The sequence below is a fragment of the Saccopteryx leptura genome, chromosome 13 (assembly GCF_036850995.1).
Source record: "Saccopteryx leptura isolate mSacLep1 chromosome 13, mSacLep1_pri_phased_curated, whole genome shotgun sequence".
Lineage (NCBI taxonomy): Eukaryota > Metazoa > Chordata > Mammalia > Chiroptera > Emballonuridae > Saccopteryx > Saccopteryx leptura.
In genome coordinates this window covers 52,661,490-52,681,942 of record NC_089515.1, presented here as the reverse complement: position 1 = coordinate 52,681,942, position 20,453 = coordinate 52,661,490, and the positions used below count along the sequence as shown (strand labels likewise).

Genomic DNA, 20,453 nt, shown 5'->3' with positions numbered 1-20,453 from the left:
GGGTCACTGTCAGGTGGGAGGTGAGAGGCTGGGCGGAGAGAGTCGCGTGTCTCGCACGTGTCTGGGGAGCTGACCCGTCTGCCCCACCTGCCCCGCCCCCAGGACCAGCGGGAGTGTGTGCCCAGGCAGGAGTACAGGCAGCACGGAGGGTACAAGCTGAACCGGCTCAACCCGGGGAACTACACGGCCCGCATCCAGGCCACCTCGCTGTCCGGCAACGGGTCCTGGACGGAGCCCGTGTTCTTCTATGTCCAGATCAAAAGTAAGGCCGGCTGGAGGGCGTGGCCGGGGACAGGGCAGTGGAGGGGGTCGGGCAGCCCGTGTCTTGCTGGCCCTTTGGTTTTCTGACTTTCCGTTGGAACCGAGCTGGCCAGCTGTCACGAGGGTCATGCTGCTGTCAGCCCCCGAGCGAGGGCTGTGGCGCTGTCCTGCTGCGTCTGGGGTCCTTGCTCACCAGACGGGCAGGGCTGAGCACCTCTGTGGAGGGAGGCAGCTGGGTTTGTGCCTAAAGCGTTCTCCAAAGCGTTGAGTTGGCGGTTTTGCCTCCTGCCGCCTGGGGCACTATGGTTAGGGCTCAGAGTCAGGGTCAGTCCCTGAGTTCATAGTCACACATCGACTTGATGGGATTCTCGGAAGGCTGCTCCAGGTGAGGATTTCAGATTTGAACACTGAAATTTGTAAAATGCTAAACACTACAAGGGCCCAGTATGGGCTTGCCCGAGAAAAGTGGGTCTTTTATTTATGACACACATGTTCCTTATTAGTTCCATATTGAATGTCTACTGTCCTTATTAGAAACCCAGTTTTGTAGATTACTTCATGTTCGGAGAACAGAGATCAGACCTGGCACCATGTCGTTTCTGGCTGCTTCTCCCCTGGGGAGGAGCAGCCCCACCTTGCTCAGTGGGATGACTTGGGGGTCCGGTGGGCACCCCCTACTGCCCAGGCAGATAAAAAGGTCGCCCCTCCTGGGCACTGTGCGAGTGAGAGTCTGTGTGTGTTCTATTTTAGCAAATGTGCTCGCTTCTGTGCCTAGCCCGTACACTGCGTACAGCGATTCTGTTACTGGCGCCCGTCACGTAAACTTATTTCAGAACACAGTGTAGTTGGAAAATAAAAATGGGTCGACTCCTCAGTCTGCACTTATTTGGTCTTTTTTCTCCAGGGCGCAGTCTTTTTCCTCTGATTTCTGGCGCTACTGCCGACCTTCAGAGTGCCTAGTTCGTGATGGGGCGCTTTTTTCATGCTTCCAGCTAAATGTAAAAAGAAAGTGAAACGAGGGTCTTGTTCACCTCATGATGTTTAATTGTCCGTCCTTCCCCACTTTCTCGCAGAGCCGTATGAAAGCTACATGCACCTGATCATTGCGCTGCCGGTGGCCATCCTGTTGATCGTGGGGGGCCTGGTCATCATGCTGTACGTCTTCCACCGGAAGAGGTGAGGACTGAGCGGGCAGCGCAGACACGTGTCGGGGGCCGAGTGGTCGCCGATGGGCACCCGCGCTGAAGAAATAGTTTGTGGATCAAAAAAAACACCCCAATTTCCCAAGCGAATGTGCTTCAGGGGAACAGAGAACATTTTCTAATGATGCAACGAGGACACGGTGTTTCTGGGTGGTGCCACGGCCCCCCCCCAGTTCCTGGTCACAGAGGTACCGCTGCCGTCCCACACACTCTGTTAGCCCTGTCCGTCCAGGGACCCTGTCAACTGCCAATGAAGTAAGAGATGTTTTCCCATTGATAGGAGAGAGAGAGAGAGAGAGAGAGAGAGAGAGAGAGAGAGGAAGGGGGAGCAGGAGAGGGAGAGAGAGAGAGAGAGAGAGAGAGGAATGGGGAGCAGGAGAGAGAGAGAGAGAGAGAGAGAGAGGAAGGGGGAGCAGGAGAGAGAGAGAGAGAGAGAGAGAGAGAGAGGAATGGGGAGCAGGAGAGAGAGAGAGAGAGAGAGAGAGAGGAAGGGGGAGCAGGAGAGAGAGAGAGAGAGAGAGAGAGAGAGAGGAAGGGGGAGCAGGAGAGGGAGAGAGAGAGAGAGAGAGAGAGAGAGAGGAAGGGGGAGCAGGAGAGAGAGAGAGAGAGAGGGAGAGAGAGAGGGAGAAGCATCAACTCATTGTTGTCCTTAGTTCCATTTAGTTGTGTGTTCATTGGTTGCTTCTCGTACGTGCCCGGCCGGGGATGGAACCTGCAGCCTTGGTGGCCCAGGATGACACTCTATCCACGGAGCCACCTGGCCTGGGCTGAAAGAGAACTGTTTCTTAAAAATCTCCACCAAGCTCTGCCCACTCCCACTCCCCCATACCTAAACAGAACAAATAAAACCGCTATAACGAACACGCATGTGCAGATAGAAATGTGTGGAGATGGGGGTTTTTCCAGCCTAAACTGCATCCTCTTTGACAGAAACGGCAGCCGGCTGGGGAATGGAGTGCTGTACGCGTCCGTGAACCCCGAGTACTTCAGCGCTGCCGACGGTAAGTGCTCAGCTCGCTGCCGGGGCTCCTGAGCCCAGGGCCCCCTGAACGTTGCCGATCTAGAAGAGGTCTGCTTCCTCTTGAGGGGCCTTTGGCTTCAGACCAGGCTTTGTCCACACTTCTGCTTTTTTTTTTTTTTAACCAAATTTCTTAGCAGTTCACCGAATATCTCAAAAAGTCTGGACTGCCTCAAAGAGAAAGAGGTTCCAGAGACGCATGTGGCCAGCACTGTAATCAATTTATGTAATGGCTGGGGATGTCACGTGGGGACGGAAGGAGCCCTTGAGTTGTTGACATCTGTTGGGAGGATGTCACACCTGACCAAACAGTCCTTTTTTTTTTTTTGCACAAGTTTTAGCCTGAGTTTCATCTCAGTAGAGTTGACCTTGGTCAGTTTTGGCTTCTCTGCAGTTTTTTATCTTGTCGTTTCTCCATGCATCCACTCCTGACCGGGGCCAGAGGATGTAGACCCTCACGGCCTGTTCACGGTCCCTTTGGGAATGACTAATGAGGCCCATGGAGTCAGAAGGCTGAGGTCTGACTTGGAAGTTGGGTTGTCCCTGGTGGTTTTTAGTATATTCCCCCCCTTTTTTGCTGTCTTCTCTTCCTAGTGTGCTTAAATCCAAATCTTGAAAAGGAAGTCAGGGAGGGGCGTTGGCCATCAGGTGCAGCCGCCCTAAAGGGGACAGCCCTTTGCTTCGTCCCCTGTGACCCTTTAAGGTGGGCTTCTGTATGCCTGACTGCCTGCAGGGGGGCTCGGGAGAAGCCTGCCCGGGTCCCGCCACCTGGCGGCTGAGAAGTCAGGACGACGCAGTCTCTGGCGTCTCGTTGACAGTGTGAGGTAGTCACTGCAGACTGGTGGAATGGAACCTAATTTCTCCCTTGTCTCCTTTCCTCCTCCCCCCACTCCCTCCTGCCTAGAATTATTTGTGTGTTTATTTTCTTAAATCAGACTGAATCTGACCAGAAACATGGGCTGGGGGGGGAATCCTATTCGGGCTCAGTCATCTCCTCCCAGCTCCTCCTCACAGTGGTGGGGGGTCCCCAAGTCCACAGAGCCTCTGCTCAGAGCGCCCCTCCATGCTGGTCACACCTGACTGCCCATCGGTGCCTGAACTCAGAGGCTTCTGTCCCTTAGTAGGTGCCCCAGGTCTTGGGCAAGACCAGTGCTGCCATGGGGATGTAATGCCAGCCCCATATGGAACTGGATGATTTTTCTGGTAGCCACATAAAAAAAAGAAAACAAAAAGAAACAGGTGAAAAGAATGTCAATACCATGTTTTAGTTACCCCAGGGGATCCAGAGCATGACCGATTTTCATATGTAGGCAGTATAAAAACGATGGGTTTATTGACATTATTTTTTGCACTTGAGCCTTTGCAATCCAGTGTGAATTCCATACTTGCGACTTGCTGGTTCTTATTATATGCTGTTGGCATGCTCGGATTTTCTGGGACCCCGTGAGGGTTTGAGACACCAGTATTTGAGCATATTGTTGCCTTATGCAATCCACAGCATGTGGGGACATTTCAGAACCAGCCAAGCCATGTCCCCCAATGTCCTCCTAGGTGGGCTTTAGGAAGTGGCATCTTGTATTCTTCCCCTGAAAGCTTGCCCCCCCCCCCCCCGCGGTGCCTGTGGCCCCAGACGTCTCAGTCCTGTCTCCTTCTCCTCTAGTGTACGTGCCCGATGAGTGGGAGGTGGCGCGGGAGAAGATCACCATGAGCCGTGAGCTGGGCCAGGGCTCCTTTGGCATGGTGTACGAAGGCGTGGCCAAGGGCGTGGTCAAAGATGAGCCCGAAACCCGGGTGGCCATTAAGACGGTCAACGAGGCCGCGAGCATGCGTGAGAGGATCGAGTTCCTCAACGAGGCTTCGGTGATGAAGGAATTCAATTGTCACCACGTGGTAAGCAAGAGCCCCGGAGCAGGCAGGACGTGGCATAGGGAGCCGCTCTGAGTGACCGTGGCCATGCCTGTGTGCTTGGTGACTCGCCCCCCTCCAGAGTTGAGCCCTGTGCCCACAGAGATTCTGGCGACGCAGCCCCTGGCAGTGGTGGGGGTGCCCGTCGTGGATACTGTGCCCTCTGAGTCCTCTTTGTCACTGTTCTCAGGTGCGGTTGCTGGGCGTGGTGTCCCAGGGCCAGCCGACGCTGGTCATCATGGAACTCATGACGCAGGGCGATCTCAAAAGCTATCTCAGGGGCCTGAGGCCAGAGATCGAGGTGGGTCTGGACTCGAACCTGCTCTGCACGTTTCCATCCTCTCCCTCCTAGAGCCTCTCCCCGAAGGTCCCATGTTTCTTTATTTCTTTTTTTTTTTTTTTTTGTATTTTCTGAAGTTGGAAACAGGGAGGCAGACAGACTTCCGCATGCGCCCCACTGGGATTCACTCGGCATGCCCACCAGGGGGCGTTGCTCTGCCCATCCAGGCCATTGCTCTGTTGCATCCAGAGCCATTCTAGCGCCTGAGGCGGAAGCCACAGAGCCATCCTCAACGCCTGGGCCAACCTTGCTCGAATGGAGCCTTGGCTGCGGGAGGGGAAGAGAGAGAGAGGAAGTAGAGGGGGAGGGGTGGAGAAGGAGATGGGCGCTTCTCCTGTGTGCCCTGGCCGGGAATCGAACCCAGAACTCCTGCACACCAGGCTGATGCTCTACCACTGAGCCAACCGGCCAGGGCAGTCCCGTGTTTCTTAATTCATTTACAGTGAGAGTTTCTGATTCCTGCGGGGCAGCTAGGTGCACCACGTGACCACGGGGCAGGCACTAAGGTCTCCCTAGTAACACGTTCCACCGAGCAGGTCCCGCCTCCTTAGCGGAGTGACCTGTGCTGCTCTACTGAGCAGGCTCGCATTTGCAAACCCCGAGAGAATGTGGGCTGGAAACGGAGCCTAGCCTCTTGTGTGATTTTTTATTTTTAATCTCCTGCAGAAAAACCCGGCCTTCGCACCTCCCAGCCTGAGCAAGATGATCCAGATGGCCGGCGAGATCGCTGACGGCATGGCCTATCTCAATGCCAACAAGTTTGTCCACAGGGATCTTGCTGCCCGCAACTGCATGGTGGCTGAGGACTTCACCGTCAAGATCGGAGGTGCGTCCTCGGCTCCTCAGAGCTGAGCGAGAACTCTGCTCCCGCGCGTGTTAGGGACCCAGTCGGCATCAGCCTGGCTTTGGTGGGGAGTGGGGGTCTGGTGCGTCTGGGGTGCAGGGGTTTGCTCTTGGGGATCACGTCATCACCTCCATTGACAGTCACAGGCCCGCCCGAGCTGGCTCTGACCCTGGTCGCACAGGGCGCTGCCGCCCAGATTGTGGGCAGGGCTGAACTCAGCCTGGGGTCCCTCATGTTGCCCCTCCTGGCGCTGGAGGTGTTTCTTGGCAGAACTAGTCTAAGCGTTGGTTACAGAAAGAACACACTGTCTTCAGGGGACTTTGATGTGGGAATTCAAGTTGCCATCCAAAGCACCCATAGTCCCTCCAATTTTCTGAGTGTCCAAGGAGCACTGCCGCCCCTACCCCCGGCTCCAGGGTCTATGAAGTTTTCTCCATAGACAAGGTGAGGTCCCCTAACGGTGAGGCCCCTGCACAGAGCAGCATGACAGCAAGGTGGCCATCCCTCAGGTGAGGGCAGATAGCTGCTCACTGAGGTCGCACCCAGGCTGGTCACTCGAAGCTCATGACCCCTCTGCTGTCAAGCGTACCTAGCTGACCAACCTGCTGGTGACCGCTGTTGCCACCACCCACTGAAACCCGTTTCCTCACCTCTGAAATGGGGTGACAACATAACAGTCCCATGAGATGGTGGAAAGGATGGGGACATTGCAATGGCATGGGACAAGTCCTTTGTGTCAGCTCCCGTGGTCACCAGCATCTCCCGTCCCCCTTCCTGGCACACCGCGAGAGCTCAGAGCCACTCCTTTCTCCCCTGCTGTGAGTGGGCGGGCCACTGTGTCATGTGCCACTGGAAGTCCGAACCACTGGGGACTGTCTTCACTATTTAACCACAAGGCACATGGATAGTGCTAGTGTCTTTGTACTTGTTGGCTTTTTCCCCCCAAGAGTTTGCAACCCTTCTGCAGTAAGAGAAATAGTTGTTGCTCGCAGTTTCTTTTTACTTTTTGTACAGGTAAAGGCACGTCCTCCCACCCGCATGTCCCCAGATTGAGTCTGAGATAGGATTCACCACTTCCTTGTTCTGCACTAGGGCTCCACCCTGTCTCCAGTTGTGCCAGAGGCGGGCCGATGACCCTTAGCGCAGTGCAAGTAAATGATGTTGGTCAGCGTCCAAGGAATGCGGCTGGGTTTGTGGCCTCACCTTTCTGTGCCTGAGTTAAAGGCATAAATGAGCGTTGTCCAAAGGAGAGCGGCCCTTTCCCCCGGGAGGGGGCACGGCAGCCTCCCTGCTGCAGAAGGTTGTCTCGTTCGGTGGGAAACCGGCCTGACAAAGAAGCAGTGATGTAGGCTTCCGCTGCAAGCCTGCCATCAAACATAATTACCCGACATCTTCAAGAGACATGGGGAGTAGAAGAAATTTTCAAAAACGAGTGGGAGTATTCTGTTGAAAAACATCACTGAGTAACAGCTTCGGGGGCCACATCGGCAGCTCTCAGATTCTCACGGGGTGCCCTTTCCGTCCCGAATGGGCACGCAGCCTTCATTTCCCCGCGTCAGATGGTGGGGCCCTTTCCTTCCCGGGCAGCGGGCAGCGTTCTTCGGTGAGTAAGGGTCAGCGTCAGGTTGGAAGCCATGTAGGAGTGACCTTGGGTCTACGCAGGCATATTTTTTTGAGAAACCCTGGAGCTTGGTCATTTGTTCACCACCTGTCATTTTAAATGCAGTAAGGGGTTAACTCTGTAAAAGAGTCCAGTGGTGAGTGTATTTGAGAAGCAGGGGTTTCTAGGTGTTCGCTTGTTGTTTGGCTGACCCTTTGTCCCTTGCTGTCTTTGCCTGGAAGACGGCAGGCACTGACGTGCGGCCCCTTTAAGCGCCCCCCACCCTGATGTGGGCGCGGGGCCTCTGGAGCAGCAGTGGTGCTGCATCTTTGCTGGTCCCCCAAGAGCTGCTCTGACAGAGTAACTGGTGCCTTCTCTCCGCCCGCAGACTTCGGCATGACCAGAGACATCTACGAGACCGACTATTACCGGAAAGGTGGCAAGGGCCTGCTGCCCGTGCGCTGGATGTCCCCCGAGTCCCTCAAGGATGGCGTGTTCACCACTCACTCTGACGTCTGGTACGAGAGGCTCTTCCGGGTTGCGGCCCCTCCAGCCTCCACGAGCCCCCCGGCTCCGTCTGGATGGCTTTGTTTGCCTCCTGCTCTGCTCCCTGTTGCCCGCTATCCGCTTTGGCTAAGAGTTGTGGGGCTGCACTCCATGCGGACGTGTCACTGGGCCGGCCCAGGGCCGACGCAGCACAGGAGCTGGGATGTGCCGGCCAGCCTCTCCTCTCTGCTTCTCCCCCACCCACCTCCATGCATCCCAGTGCTTGCAGTAATGACACTCTGTGTGTGTGTGTGTCTGTGTGTGTGTGTGTGTGTCTGCCTCACCTGATGAAACCGTCAGAGTGCAGACACCACTCTATTTAGACCCAAGGCTTGAGTCTGATGGGTTTTCCTGCTGGCTCCACTATTGTGTGTCCTGTGTTTTTTCTTTTCTGTATTTTTTTCTTCCATTGATTTGAGAGAAAGAGGGGAAAAGGGGAGGGAGAGGGGGAGGAAGGGAGAGAAGGAGAGAGAGAGAGAGAGAAGCATCAGTTCGCTGCTCTTCTTAGTTCTACTTAGTTGTGCACTCAGGTTGCTTCTCATACCCCCCTGACCAGGGATCAAACCCATGTCCTCGGTGTGCCAAGACGATGCTCTATCCACTGCTCCACCCAGCCTGGGCCTGTGTGTCCTTTTCCAGCGGGCATCCACCATTGTTGTCCCCGGGGTGGGATGGAGAGAAAAATGCCTCTCTGAGGGGGTAGAACAGTTGTCTGCTGAGGGTGCAGGGGACTCTCGGTGTTACTGTTTGTGGCACTTCCTCAGTGACACTGGGGGTGGGCAGTCAGGTTCCTGAAATACAACAGAAGCTCCTGGCATGCCCAGGCCCTGGCACGTCTGCCTCCAGTGCATCAGCTGGTGGCTTGGCCGTCCTCTCGTGAGGTCCTGTCGCTGGCGCGGTGCAGAGGTGGCAGTTGTTTGCTCTCCGGGTGACCGCGGAGGAGCTAGTTACATAGTGACGTATCATTTTTTTGTTGCGCTCGTGAACCTTTTACAGTTGGGGGGCCTGGAATCTTACTCTGAAGACAGGTGCGCACTGGAAACAGCCCTTGAGTGTAGCCCAGCCAGGGGTGCTGGCTGCTGGGCTCAGCTCTGAGATGTCCCACTGCCACCGGTCCCAGATGGTTATCTGCTCACTGTCAGATCCGAGCACGTGCCTCCCCGTGTGGCCGGGAGCTGGTGACTGTGCTGGGAAGGCTCCCGTGTTGTGCAGAGGGCAGCCCTGCCCCTTTCTAGGTGCTGTGTGTCTGAGCTGTCCGTGTGCACGTACTGTCGGGACAAATTTGTTTTCCAGGGGTCGGGTCTTCTAAACGAGCGGTCACGGCTGCACACATGGTGAACGGCTCGCTGCTCCTCCTGCTGGTCCCCTTTCCCTTCAGCTCTGCGCTGTGCCATGCGTTCTTCCCTGCCGGTCGCCTCCCCTGCCCTGCCTTGCCAGGGACACACTCCTTGTTCCCGCCTGTGAGACTGAGCCTTCCACAGGCCGGCTGCCCCAGCTCCCGAGGGGCAGGCCTCCCCTATCCCTGGCCCCACTGGACCTGTGAGATCCCTGTGGAGTTCTCTAATACCCCAAGGCCCCAACCCCGACCCTAAACCAGTGAGATCAGGACCCGTCAGGGGAGCAGGCATCAGATTCAACACCTCTCTGGGTGGTTCTACTGGGCAGCCAGCACTCAGAGCCACAGGGCAGAGGTTTCTCAAACTGGGAGCTTGTCCAACAGCTTGATTGTCCCAGGCCACATTCAGGGACACAGGATCACTGCTCTGGCCGGGCCTGGCATCCGCCCTGCTGGGTAGATGTTGGGGCCCAGCCCCTCACTCAGCTTGCCTGGGGTTCACGTCAGGGACTCCCGGCGCTGCCACCACGTCAGCGTCCTCAGCTTCACCACCAGGGCTGCGTTTCCGGGAAACGTGGTGGCAGCCAGTGAGGACAGAGCTCCCACACTCGGGGTGGCGCGGGGTCCGCGGTGGGGCCCGCTGTCAGGACCCGGGCAGGAGGGTGCGGGGAGGAGCATCCTCGGCTGAGGCCGCGCCCTCTGTCCCCACTGCAGGTCCTTCGGGGTTGTCCTCTGGGAGATCGCGACGCTGGCCGAGCAGCCCTACCAGGGCCTGTCCAACGAGCAGGTCCTGCGCTTCGTCATGGAGGGCGGCCTTCTGGACAAGCCGGACAACTGCCCTGACATGCTGTAGGTATCCCCTGGGTCCCCGGGCGCGTCGTCGTGACAGCCGTCCAGGCGTCTCTGTGGGCAGCTAGAGGAGGTTGATCCCATGGAGGGAGGACCAACTTCCTATAAAGAGGAGGGAACCCGCGCTCGCTCCCCTGAACCCTTGCGTCCTCACTGTGGTCCACACAGCGGTTTCTCAGGCCAGCATCTCTAAATATTTGACCAAAGCATTCTTGAAGCACCTCCATGCAGAGTAAAAAAAAAAAATTTCTGAACTTTACATGGATGACAAAGCTCGCACCTTCCCTGGTGCGCCAGTCTCCGCTGGGTTTGTAGGATTCAGGTACTTGAGTAGGATCCGAACCGTCAGGCGTGGCCGCTCCTGCCCAGGTGGCCTTGTGGTGGCCGTTCCCGTGGTGCTGAGGGGAATCTCTGCCCAGAGACAGGGTCCAGGAGGCGAGGGGTGTCCCACTGCCCCTCCTGCCTGGCACGTGGTTCTGAGCCAGTCCTGGCTGTGGGAGGAGCTGCCCGGTGGGGGGGCGCCAAGCCTCGGGCCCTCCCTGGAATCTGGTCTCTGCTGTGGCGGCTGGCTGTCCTTGCACTGGGACTGGGCTGCAGGGTGCGCTGTGGCTGTGAGGACGCCCAGCAGGGTGGGAACAGGACGCCCAGCAGGGTAGTGCAGCCGGCCTCCAGCCTCCTGGGTCACGCGTGTCCACATGAGGCCGCTGCACTCAGGGCGGCATCCCCGCTGGGCCTCGTCTCTTCCCAGGTGTGGGGCCGTGTCCACAGTCCCCCCCCCAATGTCGGGTTCAGGGAAGGATGCCTCAGCTCACCTCGTGCTTTGCTAAAGAGGACTTTTATCAGCTTGTAAATCCTCTTAGGACCTACTGGAAAGTTTTCTTGTGCAGATAGTGTAAACAAGGTTTGGAATCCCACAGCGAAAAAAGACTTCCTTTTATGGACAGCACGGGAAGGGCTGGGGCCCTGGAGTGGTTTAAAAGGGGCACCATGGGGCTCACTATGCCAGTGACACTCACGGCGCTGCCCTGCTGGTGGCAGCCCCTCAGCCTCAGGCCACGGGCACAGAGCCAGGGCACGTCACAGTCTTGGCCCTGGCTGCGCTTCTACTCCGGTTGGTCAGCCAGCCAGAGAGGGACTGCATCTATTTCTGGGGGTTCCTTTTTCTTAGGATGTGGTGGTGGTGAGGGCCGTGTGACGGGGGCTACCAGTTATCACTGTCGGGGGATACTGGCGGGATCATGAATTTCTCTAGTGGACGTGGCAGGTGGCCTCAAAGTGTAGCCACACTGTTCCCAGAACCCCACCCCCGCTCCACCCTCACTAGTTGGGGGACCTTGGGTGAATGACTGAATCTCTTGGTACTTCCTCTTTCTTGTCTCCAAAGTGCGGGTATTTCCTGGTTCATCTGGCCCCCAGATTTGTGAGGAGAAGGCAGCTCACACAGATCAGAATCCCCCATGACCCCGTGCGTGCTGCGGGGAGCGTCCGCTGTGACGGCCGTGGCCTGGATGCAGGTCCTCCGGTGGCAAGGGGGTGATCTCGTCACCCTCGTGTCCTCTCTCTCTATTTTCCACCAGAGCTTGGGGGGTGGGTGCAAGCTGTTTTGGTAAAGGGCCACACAGTCCACATTTTGGGCTTGATAACCCCTCAACTCGCAGTTGGAGCCAGAGAGGGGCCGCAGACGCTGTCATTCAAAGGAATGCGTTTCTGTAGCAACCAAGCTTGGCTCATACAAGCAGGCGGCAGAGCGGGAGCAAGGCTCCCTCCCACTCCCACTCCCACTCCCATCCCCTCGGGGACACGCCCCCCTCCACCTCACTGGACCCGAACCTTTCTCCCGCATCTTTCAAGGTGGCTGGCCGGGTGGCACGGGCGCGTGCTCTCTGCGGGCTGGTGTGCGTGCCTCACAGGTGTCCCTCCTCAGGGCTTTCCCTGGGACACCACACGTGGTCCCCCTGACAGGTGGCTGGGAGGCAGTGTGGGGTGCTTTGGGCTTCCTAGATAGGAGGAGCTACAGTCAGCCGTTTTTGTTGGAAAGCATCTCTTTAACCAGACATTAAAAACAAAACAAAAAACAGAGAATAGAACTTTCCGTGTGAGAATGAAAAGGGAAGGTGCTGGTTTCAAGCTCACGGGAGAAAGGGCCCGCCCCAGAACCCTCGTTCCGGGAAGCCTTTCCCCAGGTGGGCGGTGGCTGCACCCCTGCAACCTGCCTCCTGCTCCCTGGGGGGCTCAGTCCCATTGCCGGGACTTCTGGTGGCCCTCGTGACTGAAGGCCCCACAGGTTTGCGGGCAGGGGCCCTCCTGGCCCAGCTGCTGAGCACCAGGCACATGTGGCTCCGGCTGCCTGCTGGGTGCCCTGCCTGTCCCCGGCTCATGCGGGGATGGGGGCACAGGGCTTCCCTTCCCTCACTGGCTCCATGGGGTCTTACTCGGCTCAGTAAGCAGCGCCTTCCCCTCCAGACTAGACAGTGAATGTTAGACATGCGCTCCTGCTGCCTAGGTCCCCTGCTGGTGACACCCCCCACCCCACCCCCGCCACCTGGGGGCCGCTGAGAAACAGCCTAGGTGGGATTGAAAGAGAGACCGCTGTCGGACAGCGTGGTTGCTCCTCGGCCTTGTTCCTGAGAACCCAGGGGTTTCCTGCATTCTAATTCTGGAAAGAACGTTTTATCGGTGGCTGCAAGACAGGCTTCCAATACAACATTGGCTTTAAAAAAGTTATTTTTCTTAGCGCTGCCACTGTAAAGAATAACCCGCAGTAACAGGCTCTGCACCTGGCTGCTGCTTCCCGGGGAGATGCGATTGCGGGGGTGGGAGGAGTCGAGAGAAGCGGGGGCTCCATGGCGTCGGGCAAGGTGGGGGCTGGGAGAAGGGGCGGGACTGGGCAGCGCCCACTGTGCGCGGGAGGTGGGACCATCTCCGTCTGTCCCCCCAGGTTCGAGCTGATGCGCATGTGCTGGCAGTACAACCCCAAGATGAGGCCTTCCTTCCTGGAGATCATCGGCAGTATCAAGGACGAGCTGGAGCCCGGCTTCGAGGAGGTCTCCTTCTACTACAGCGACGACAACAAGCCGCCCGACACCGAAGAGCTGGACCTGGAGCCCGACAACATGGAGAGCGTGCCCCTGGATCCCTCGGCCTCCTCCTGCTCGCTGCCGCTGCCGCTGCCCGAGCGCCACCCGGTTCACAGGCATGAGAACGGCCCCGGCCACGGCGTGCTGGTCCTGCGGGCCAGCTTCGACGAGAGGCAGGCCTACGCCCACATGAATGGGGGTCGGAAGAACGAGAGGCCCCTGCCCCTGCCCCAGTCTTCCACCTGCTGATCGGGGACCCGGGTCCCGTGCAGACAGTAATGTCTGTGCACGCTCAGCGGGGGTGGGGGGTGGGGGGGAGTTCTAACAATCTGTTCACAGCCTCTGGTACCTCAGTGGATCTTCAGAACCGCCCGCCGTGCTGCCCACGGGGGACGGCTCCTCTGCAGTCAACACTCTTGGGATGTTCCTTTTTTTCAATATGCAAGCAGCTTTTTATTTCCTGACCCAAACCCTTAACTGACACGGGCCTTTAAGAACCTTAATGACAACACTTAATAGCAACAGAACACTTGAGAATCGAGTCTCCTCTCTTTCCCTGTCTCTTCTCATCTCTCTCTCTTTCTTTCTTTCTCTGCTTCATAATGGAAAAAGCATGTGCCACAAGCCCAGCCAGGACGTCCTCCTTCTCAGATTGTGACAATGGCTGACCACCTCCGGTCGCCTCATCTTCCTCCCATACACACCTGCCTGTCACCATAGGTCTTTTTAAAAAACAAAACAAAAAAACCAAGTCCCACGATGGCATTTTAAAACTGTACCTGTGACCTCTTTAGGGACAGGTGAAACTTATAGAGGGCCATCATTCATCTGAGGCGGTTACCATTTTGACGCTGCCAAATTCTGCCAAAACCCAGGGCGCCCTTCCTCCGCACCCCTGCACTGTGTCCTGGTCCCCAGAGGCGCAGAGCGGGCGCGGTCTCCTGTCGTGTCATGCCTGCGGGGCCACGCGGGCAACGCCCTCCCTCAGATGGTCCCGTGCCCTTTTCCGGTCTTGCATCCACACAGGCCAATTTGCTTTGGACTAGATTATTGTTTGGGGGGGAACTGGACAGAGGGGGCAGAGGAGTCAGGGGTGGGGGGAAGGTGACCGGCTTCTCTGCCCCACCTCCCCACCCCGACCGTCTCACCCCAGGGGCTCTGCAGCAAACAGGCCCTGGGCAGGGAGAGCCAGGCAGACAGACTGGGAGCGAAGGCTGCCCGCGTGCCAGGCTCCTGTCGCCCCCAGGGCCCCCTCCCAGCCCCCAGGGACGTGGATGCGAAGGGGTTTCCAGAGACTGAGCCCCACGGTGCACCCAGGCTCGCAGGAAGTTAACCCAAACAGCATGCGGTGAGAAGAGGAGCAGGGAATGGATTCAAGTGCGCTCTAAGCTCTGTTACCATGTCCTCTGTGACTAGGACTTCTTTGTGGGTCTCACAGCTCTATGTCGGACCACAGGACACTTGCTTACACATCGTCTTTTCATGTCACTTTTATAACTTTTTTACGGTTCGGATATTCATCTATACGTCTATACAGAACAATGAAAGCTGCTACTTTTTTTTCTCTTCTTTTTTGTTCTTTATCTTTGTGGATTTAATCTATGAAAACTTTCAGGTCTATCCTTGTTCCCTCTCTGCTCTCTCCAAGAGATTTCTAACGCTTTGTACTAGACTGTACCACTTCCTTCCTCTCTCCCTGGTAATCGAGACTTAGAGAGCGCGTAATCTGCCATGAACTGTTTGATGCCTTTTTATGAATCCATCCTCCCCTGCCCCCACCCGGCCCTGTCAGTTCTGTTCGGACCAGTCCACTCTGTGGGCACGAGGCCGGCGAGGGAAGCCGGTGGCGGGGCCCCGCTCCGCCAGCTGCGCCGGAGTCTGGCACCGTGCAACACGTGACACAAACTCAGGTCAGAAAACAAAGGTTCAGTACTTCACACGTCCTGTTCAGTGTTTCCAGTCACCGCTGTGGGGAAGTCTCCCCTCTTCTTTTCCCTGGCCTTCCTTTGGGTTGTGACACACATATATCTATTTTTTTAATTCTTGGGTACAACAGCAGTTTGAACTGCACACAGTAGGCATTTGGATTACATTTCTTTCTTTTTTTTGAAGTGGATGTTTAATCCTTCCATCCCATGGAAAACAGCTGCTGAGTCCAAGGGTGCAGCGGAGAGTGGTCCACGGGCCCCTCTGTGGCCTTCTGCCACCACCCTCCAGACCAATCTACCTGTCCTTAGAACCAGAAATTCCCGGGGACCCCCGTGGCAGGGGCAGGGAGAGCACGGGGGCGGGGCTCGGGGGGGCGGCAAGCCCACCGCCAGGTCTGCTGGCGGAGTCCAGCTGGGTCGGCGCCCGAGTCATGGGGCCCGGGAGCCTCACGCTCGCCCCCAGGGGACCAGGTCCCAGCATGGCCACACTCTCTGTCGGCCCGGCCTGGCACCCAGGTCCTCGGGGCCCGGGGTCTCGTTCTGTTCCGTTTTGAGCGCTTCTCCCCGGAGTTGATGGCCCAGGTGCTTCTAGGGTGGCCACGTTTCAATGGCGAGGACAGCGGAGCTCGTGGGCAGGGACTGCTCGTTGTGACTGGGGCAAAAGGCAGACGAGTCTGGTGCTGGTGGTGCTTGTCGGCAGCTTCGGTCCCAGCCTTTTCTCCAGCCTTGGTCCCCTAGTTGTTTCCTGTAAAAAACAGAAAAAGAAAAAAGTGAACTAAGAAGGCGTACGGATGCGTTTGAATTTCGGATTCCAGTTTCAGTCCCTGTAGAGAAAGGAGACCCCTGCAGAACTGCAGGGCGGAGAAAGGGTTTTGTGCAGTGCGTCAGACGGGACAGTTTTTGGTTTTTTGGTTTTCTTTTCAAGCATTTATCTACCTCACTCTTGTTTTTTATATGTGTATATACAAACAAAACAATACATCTCACATTTCTCAGCACCTGACAAGATGCCGTTGATACTGGTAACCTCATCCACCCACAGGCCACACGCACCAGGGACGCAGGGCCAGGCCAGGCTCCGGGGTCGAAGCAACCCTTTCTCACCTCTCCGCTCGTTCCGAACGGCTTGCCTTTTCCTGGGACGTCTCGCCCGCGCTGCTTTCCTCTTCTCCGAACTCAGTTCCCTGAGAGGCTGTGAGGGGTCAGGACCGGCCCCCTCCTGGCCCGCCGACCCGTGCTCAGTGGGAAGGTGGGAGGAGCACCAAAGTCATTGAATGGGAAGGCCGCTCGCTCGGCTGTCCCCAGTTGTTGGTTATGTGCAGACAGGTCGGATTCGTAGATTCCGTAGTTGGAAGGGCGGTGATTTCCTGGGGTCTGAGCCTGGGAGGTGCGGAGGGGCAGGTCGTCTGATGGAATCCTTCTTGAAAAAGTGTGGTGTGTGGGTGTGCTCCGCTGGGCACCGCCCTGGCAGCCTATGCCAGGTGGGCCAGAGCTCTGTCTGCCAGGCCTGCTGCTTGAGAGGCAGCAGTTCCCGAGCTCCCAGCCAGTCCCTTCCAGAATGTGTGGAGGGGCAGGGTTCCCTCCCCTCTCCAGACTGGTCTCTCAGCTCCACCCTCATTCCCTCCTCCCTCCCAGGAGAAAACAAAGATGTACCAAACCCTCGGGCCGGAGGGGGCAGTGGTCAGCGCCAATTCTCCGTCTGGGGTGTCTCACCTCCTGCCTGGCCATGCCTCTGTCCCTCTGTCCTGCTGCTCACAGGGGCGGGTGGTGCACACTCAGAGTCCAGCTGCTCTCACCAGCACTGGTGATGTGATCTGGGTAGCACCGTGTGGTTTCCAAAGTGTGACGGCTCCTTGACAGTCCCGGTACTGCAGCTAAACTCAGGGGCACTTCCCCTCCGGCCGAACGCTGCTCGCCTCTCCCCAGTCCCCTGGGATTTCTTCAAGGTCGTTAAGAATACCGCCTGATCAGGGTTTTCTTCCACACCGTAGGTGACCCCTTGGAATAGTGGCCTCCTGTCTTTTGCACATACCTTCCGGTTTCCACAAATGGTTTTTTGGTTTCCACAAATGGATTCCTACAGATCATTCAGCTGGTTCTAAGGGTTTCATTTAAACTGTCCAAGTTGTTGGTGTCATTTTTGCTTTTGTTTGATGTAGGTGTTTTCTCTTTAAGTAGAAGGCGAACACTAATCACGTAGCGCCTGCCCATCATAGCAAATGCTTCAGGAACACTTACCAGTAACCGAGAAAAGCTGGCTCATGCGAGGGTCCAGCCGTGTTCCTGGGCCACACCGCCCACCCAGACCCCTGAGGCACCCTGTCCAGTTCTCGCCTGACTGTGTGCTCATTTTCCCTCCTCTTCTTGGTTTTCCTCTTCTGTGTGCTCCACACGATCTACTCACGCTTAGTTGTGGCATTTTCTGTGCAGCTTCCTCTTGACAGCAGCTCACACTGCTTGAAGCAACACAAACCACTGAGGCACATCATTTGCGTGGACGTGAGCGTCCACACCTGATCACACGCAGCCCTTCCCCGAGGCAGCGGGCGCTGGTGTGTTCTGGAGACGTTGAACTTCAGCTAGGTGGGACCTGGACCACCCAGGTCTCCTTTATGGGGAATGTGTGATGCTGGACACACAGTTGGAATGAGCTTCCTCCTTGGAAGACAGAAGACGGGGTTCATGGCCAATGCTGGCCTCTCCTTCCAGCCCATTTCTCGTGACCCAGAACAATAGCTCAGTGGTCGGAGAAGTGGCTTGGTAAAACAGAAAAGTGGTGGTGGTAGTGGTGGTGGAACTACCCAATGGCAGAATGCTTGGTGTGAACTGTCGTCTCTTGGTTGGAGTGACAGATTCATGAGCCAAGCGTGATGCCCAGTCCCGGGCCAGTGGGTCCCACTGAAGCCTTTATGGGCAGCCACCCCTGCTGGCAGGTGGCTGCACGTGATTCGGGCCACTCCTGCGGCCCGGTCACCCTCACCCGATGGGTGAGATGGCTAGGATGCTCGGGCCAAGGTCCCCAGCTGTCACTATTGGGTGCCCCCGGGGTAGGGGGCAGACAGCACTGGAGGTGACTCCTGTCCAAAACAGAGTTTCCTCCCAGGGGACAGCAAGCCTCTGGGCTCTGCCTTGGCCTGTCTCGGCAGTCCCAGTAATGCATTTAAGGTTTGGGGTTTGTTCTCTTGTTAATGTTACTTTTGTGTTTGTTGGCTGTCTTTTCATTTCCTGGGCTAAAGCAGCATTGGGAGAGAAGGACCAGAGATCCACTCTTTGAGAACCAGTGATGAAAGTCAGACTTTCTGACTCCACTCTGATCTAGGTGGTAGCAAAATAGGGGCTTTGAGAAAGGATGTTGTTTAGATCAGAGATCTCTGTTGCCACAGATGCTGAAGATACAAAGCTTGGATGGGCCAGAGGGCTTCCTCGTTGGCCTCTAGCACAGATGGCTAGTTGGTCACTTAAGAGAAAAAGCAGACGGATCCTCCTTGATGGTGGGATGATCAGGCCATAGGAAACCACTGTGACGGTCCCCATGTGATGGGACGAGGCGCGTGAACAGAAGGGACCGGGGCTTGGCGGAAGTGCAGGCCACGTTCAGAGCTTGGTTTCTTGAAGGGATCAGACCACATTGAGGCTTGGGGAGTTATCCACGGGCGTTTGGTTTCAGCAAATTCAACCTAACAGCCTACATTGGAAACTGTAATTGTGGAGTTAAGCCAAATTATTCAAGGACGCGAACTGCATCACACACAGTGGTGGTCGGTTCCGGGGCACGACTTGAGGGTTTTATTTTGTTTAGGCGGGAAAGTGATCCCCTCATCTGCATGGGCCACGTTTGTGTGTGTCCACATCCTCCCAATAAACTTGTTTCCATTAGCCACACATTAGCATTCTCAATAGGGCTCTTAACGTCCAGTAGATTACGGGTAGTCAGTTGACGAAGATCTGGTTTACGAGAATTAGACGTCTCATTGCATTTTTGTAAGAACATAGAATAACTTTATAAAATGTTTGTAGTGGATAATTGCCGAAAATAATTTAAAAGGCACTTTCTCTGTGCGTGCAAAAATGTGTGTGCGTGAACCATTTTTTTATTATATATTTTTTAGGGTACCTGTTTACTAGCTAGCTTCACAATATGCCAAAAAAATAAAGAAGATTTTTTTCCCTGCCCCGAGCTGTGGTTCGCCCCATCACCCCATGCATTGTGCCCTCGTGTATAACAAAGGACTGATGACGAGTTAGGTGGCTCTGTATCTTCAGTATCTTGGTCTTCCAGAACCCTCTGCTAGGGAAGGGGATCACCTCTCACTGGTCGTTTCCTTTGGGAAGTATAGCTACTTTGCCAGACGGGAAGAACCTCACTGGCTGAGGGAACAGCAGAGGTGTTGCAGCCCACGGGTGCCCGCAGCTGTGGGGCACCCCGTGCCATTGGCGCGGTTGTTACCGCTGTTAGGCAACGCCTCGAGCTGGAAAGATGATTGGCACAGCCAATGGTGGTCATAGCGATCACCGTGTACGGACCAGATCATAGTTCTGGTGCACGCAGACTGCTTGCTTACACGCTTCATATCGTGATTAACGCTTTGTTATAACCAGGAAGAAACCTTATCTATTCCTAAAGTTAGAACACAGAGGATACATTTTCTTCTCCCCGATATGAAACAAAGTTCTTTTTAATAAGATTATGCATTCATACAAATTTGGTTTTGAAGTTGAACTCTTACTTCCTCCAGCTCGCAGCGGATTACGGGCCACGTCTATGCAACTCCACAGAATCTCCCATCATTGGAAACGCGTATTTCACACAACTGGGAGAAAGGTCCAGAAAACAGTGTTTTCTGTTCCCAGCTTTGCATGTGGATGTCTGGCGTTGCGTAGACACGGCTGCAGGTGTTGCAGATGCTTGGCAAAGAAAACAACAACAACAACACCACCTGTCTGGTTTCTAAGCCGGTGAGGTTGAGGTGAGAGGTTTGCCAGAGTTTGTCTACCTCTGGGACAAAATTTTTAAAAAAAAGGTAAAATCAAACCAAGGCGCGATGGAATGGATGCATCGCAAGTGACGCATTTTCTGAGTTTTGTTTAAAATAAAATTTTTTTTAAAAAAAATTAAAAAAAAAACCCACCAGTAATTAACAAGGCCAATTTGTTACAACAAATGACTTTCTGTGTACAAATTCCTAAAAAAAAAAAAAAAAAAAAAAAAATTTCCTCTGTTTATATAAAAAAATATCAGTAGATGGAAAAAAAATTTCAAAATGTTTTTGTATAGTCTGTTGTACGAACTTTATTCCTGTTATTGCGGTATACTCTGAATTCTTTACATTATGGGAAAAAAAACTTTTGTCTATTTTGAATGGCTGAACAGCAAAGGCAAGTTTAGTTTCTCTTACTCTGCTTTTTTCTAGTAGTTAAAGTACTACATGGTTTAAGTTAATAAAGGACTTCTGTATGCACCGCTGGCCTCTGGGTCGTCCTTTGCCCCCCCGACGAGTCACCACGCCTCCCAGGCAGGGACGCTGAGCTTCGTGTGGCATGTGTGTT

The 20,453-nt window shown here is 55.5% G+C and overlaps 1 protein-coding gene across 1 annotated transcript in view; it reads left to right on the top strand.

The window, feature by feature from the left end:
* IGF1R (insulin like growth factor 1 receptor) overlaps positions 1-20,365 on the top strand; it is a 220,963-nt gene extending 200,598 nt beyond the window's left edge. The window contains exons 13-21 of the mRNA XM_066355414.1: positions 103-262; positions 1,335-1,437; positions 2,394-2,464; positions 4,142-4,371; positions 4,577-4,687; positions 5,393-5,552; positions 7,559-7,688; positions 9,767-9,901; positions 12,840-20,365. Of these exons, the coding sequence (XP_066211511.1) occupies positions 103-262; positions 1,335-1,437; positions 2,394-2,464; positions 4,142-4,371; positions 4,577-4,687; positions 5,393-5,552; positions 7,559-7,688; positions 9,767-9,901; positions 12,840-13,227 (1,488 nt within the window). The 3' untranslated portion in view covers positions 13,228-20,365. The remainder of the gene's footprint in view (positions 1-102; positions 263-1,334; positions 1,438-2,393; positions 2,465-4,141; positions 4,372-4,576; positions 4,688-5,392; positions 5,553-7,558; positions 7,689-9,766; positions 9,902-12,839) is intronic.
* The last annotated feature ends 88 nt before the right edge of the window (positions 20,366-20,453 follow it).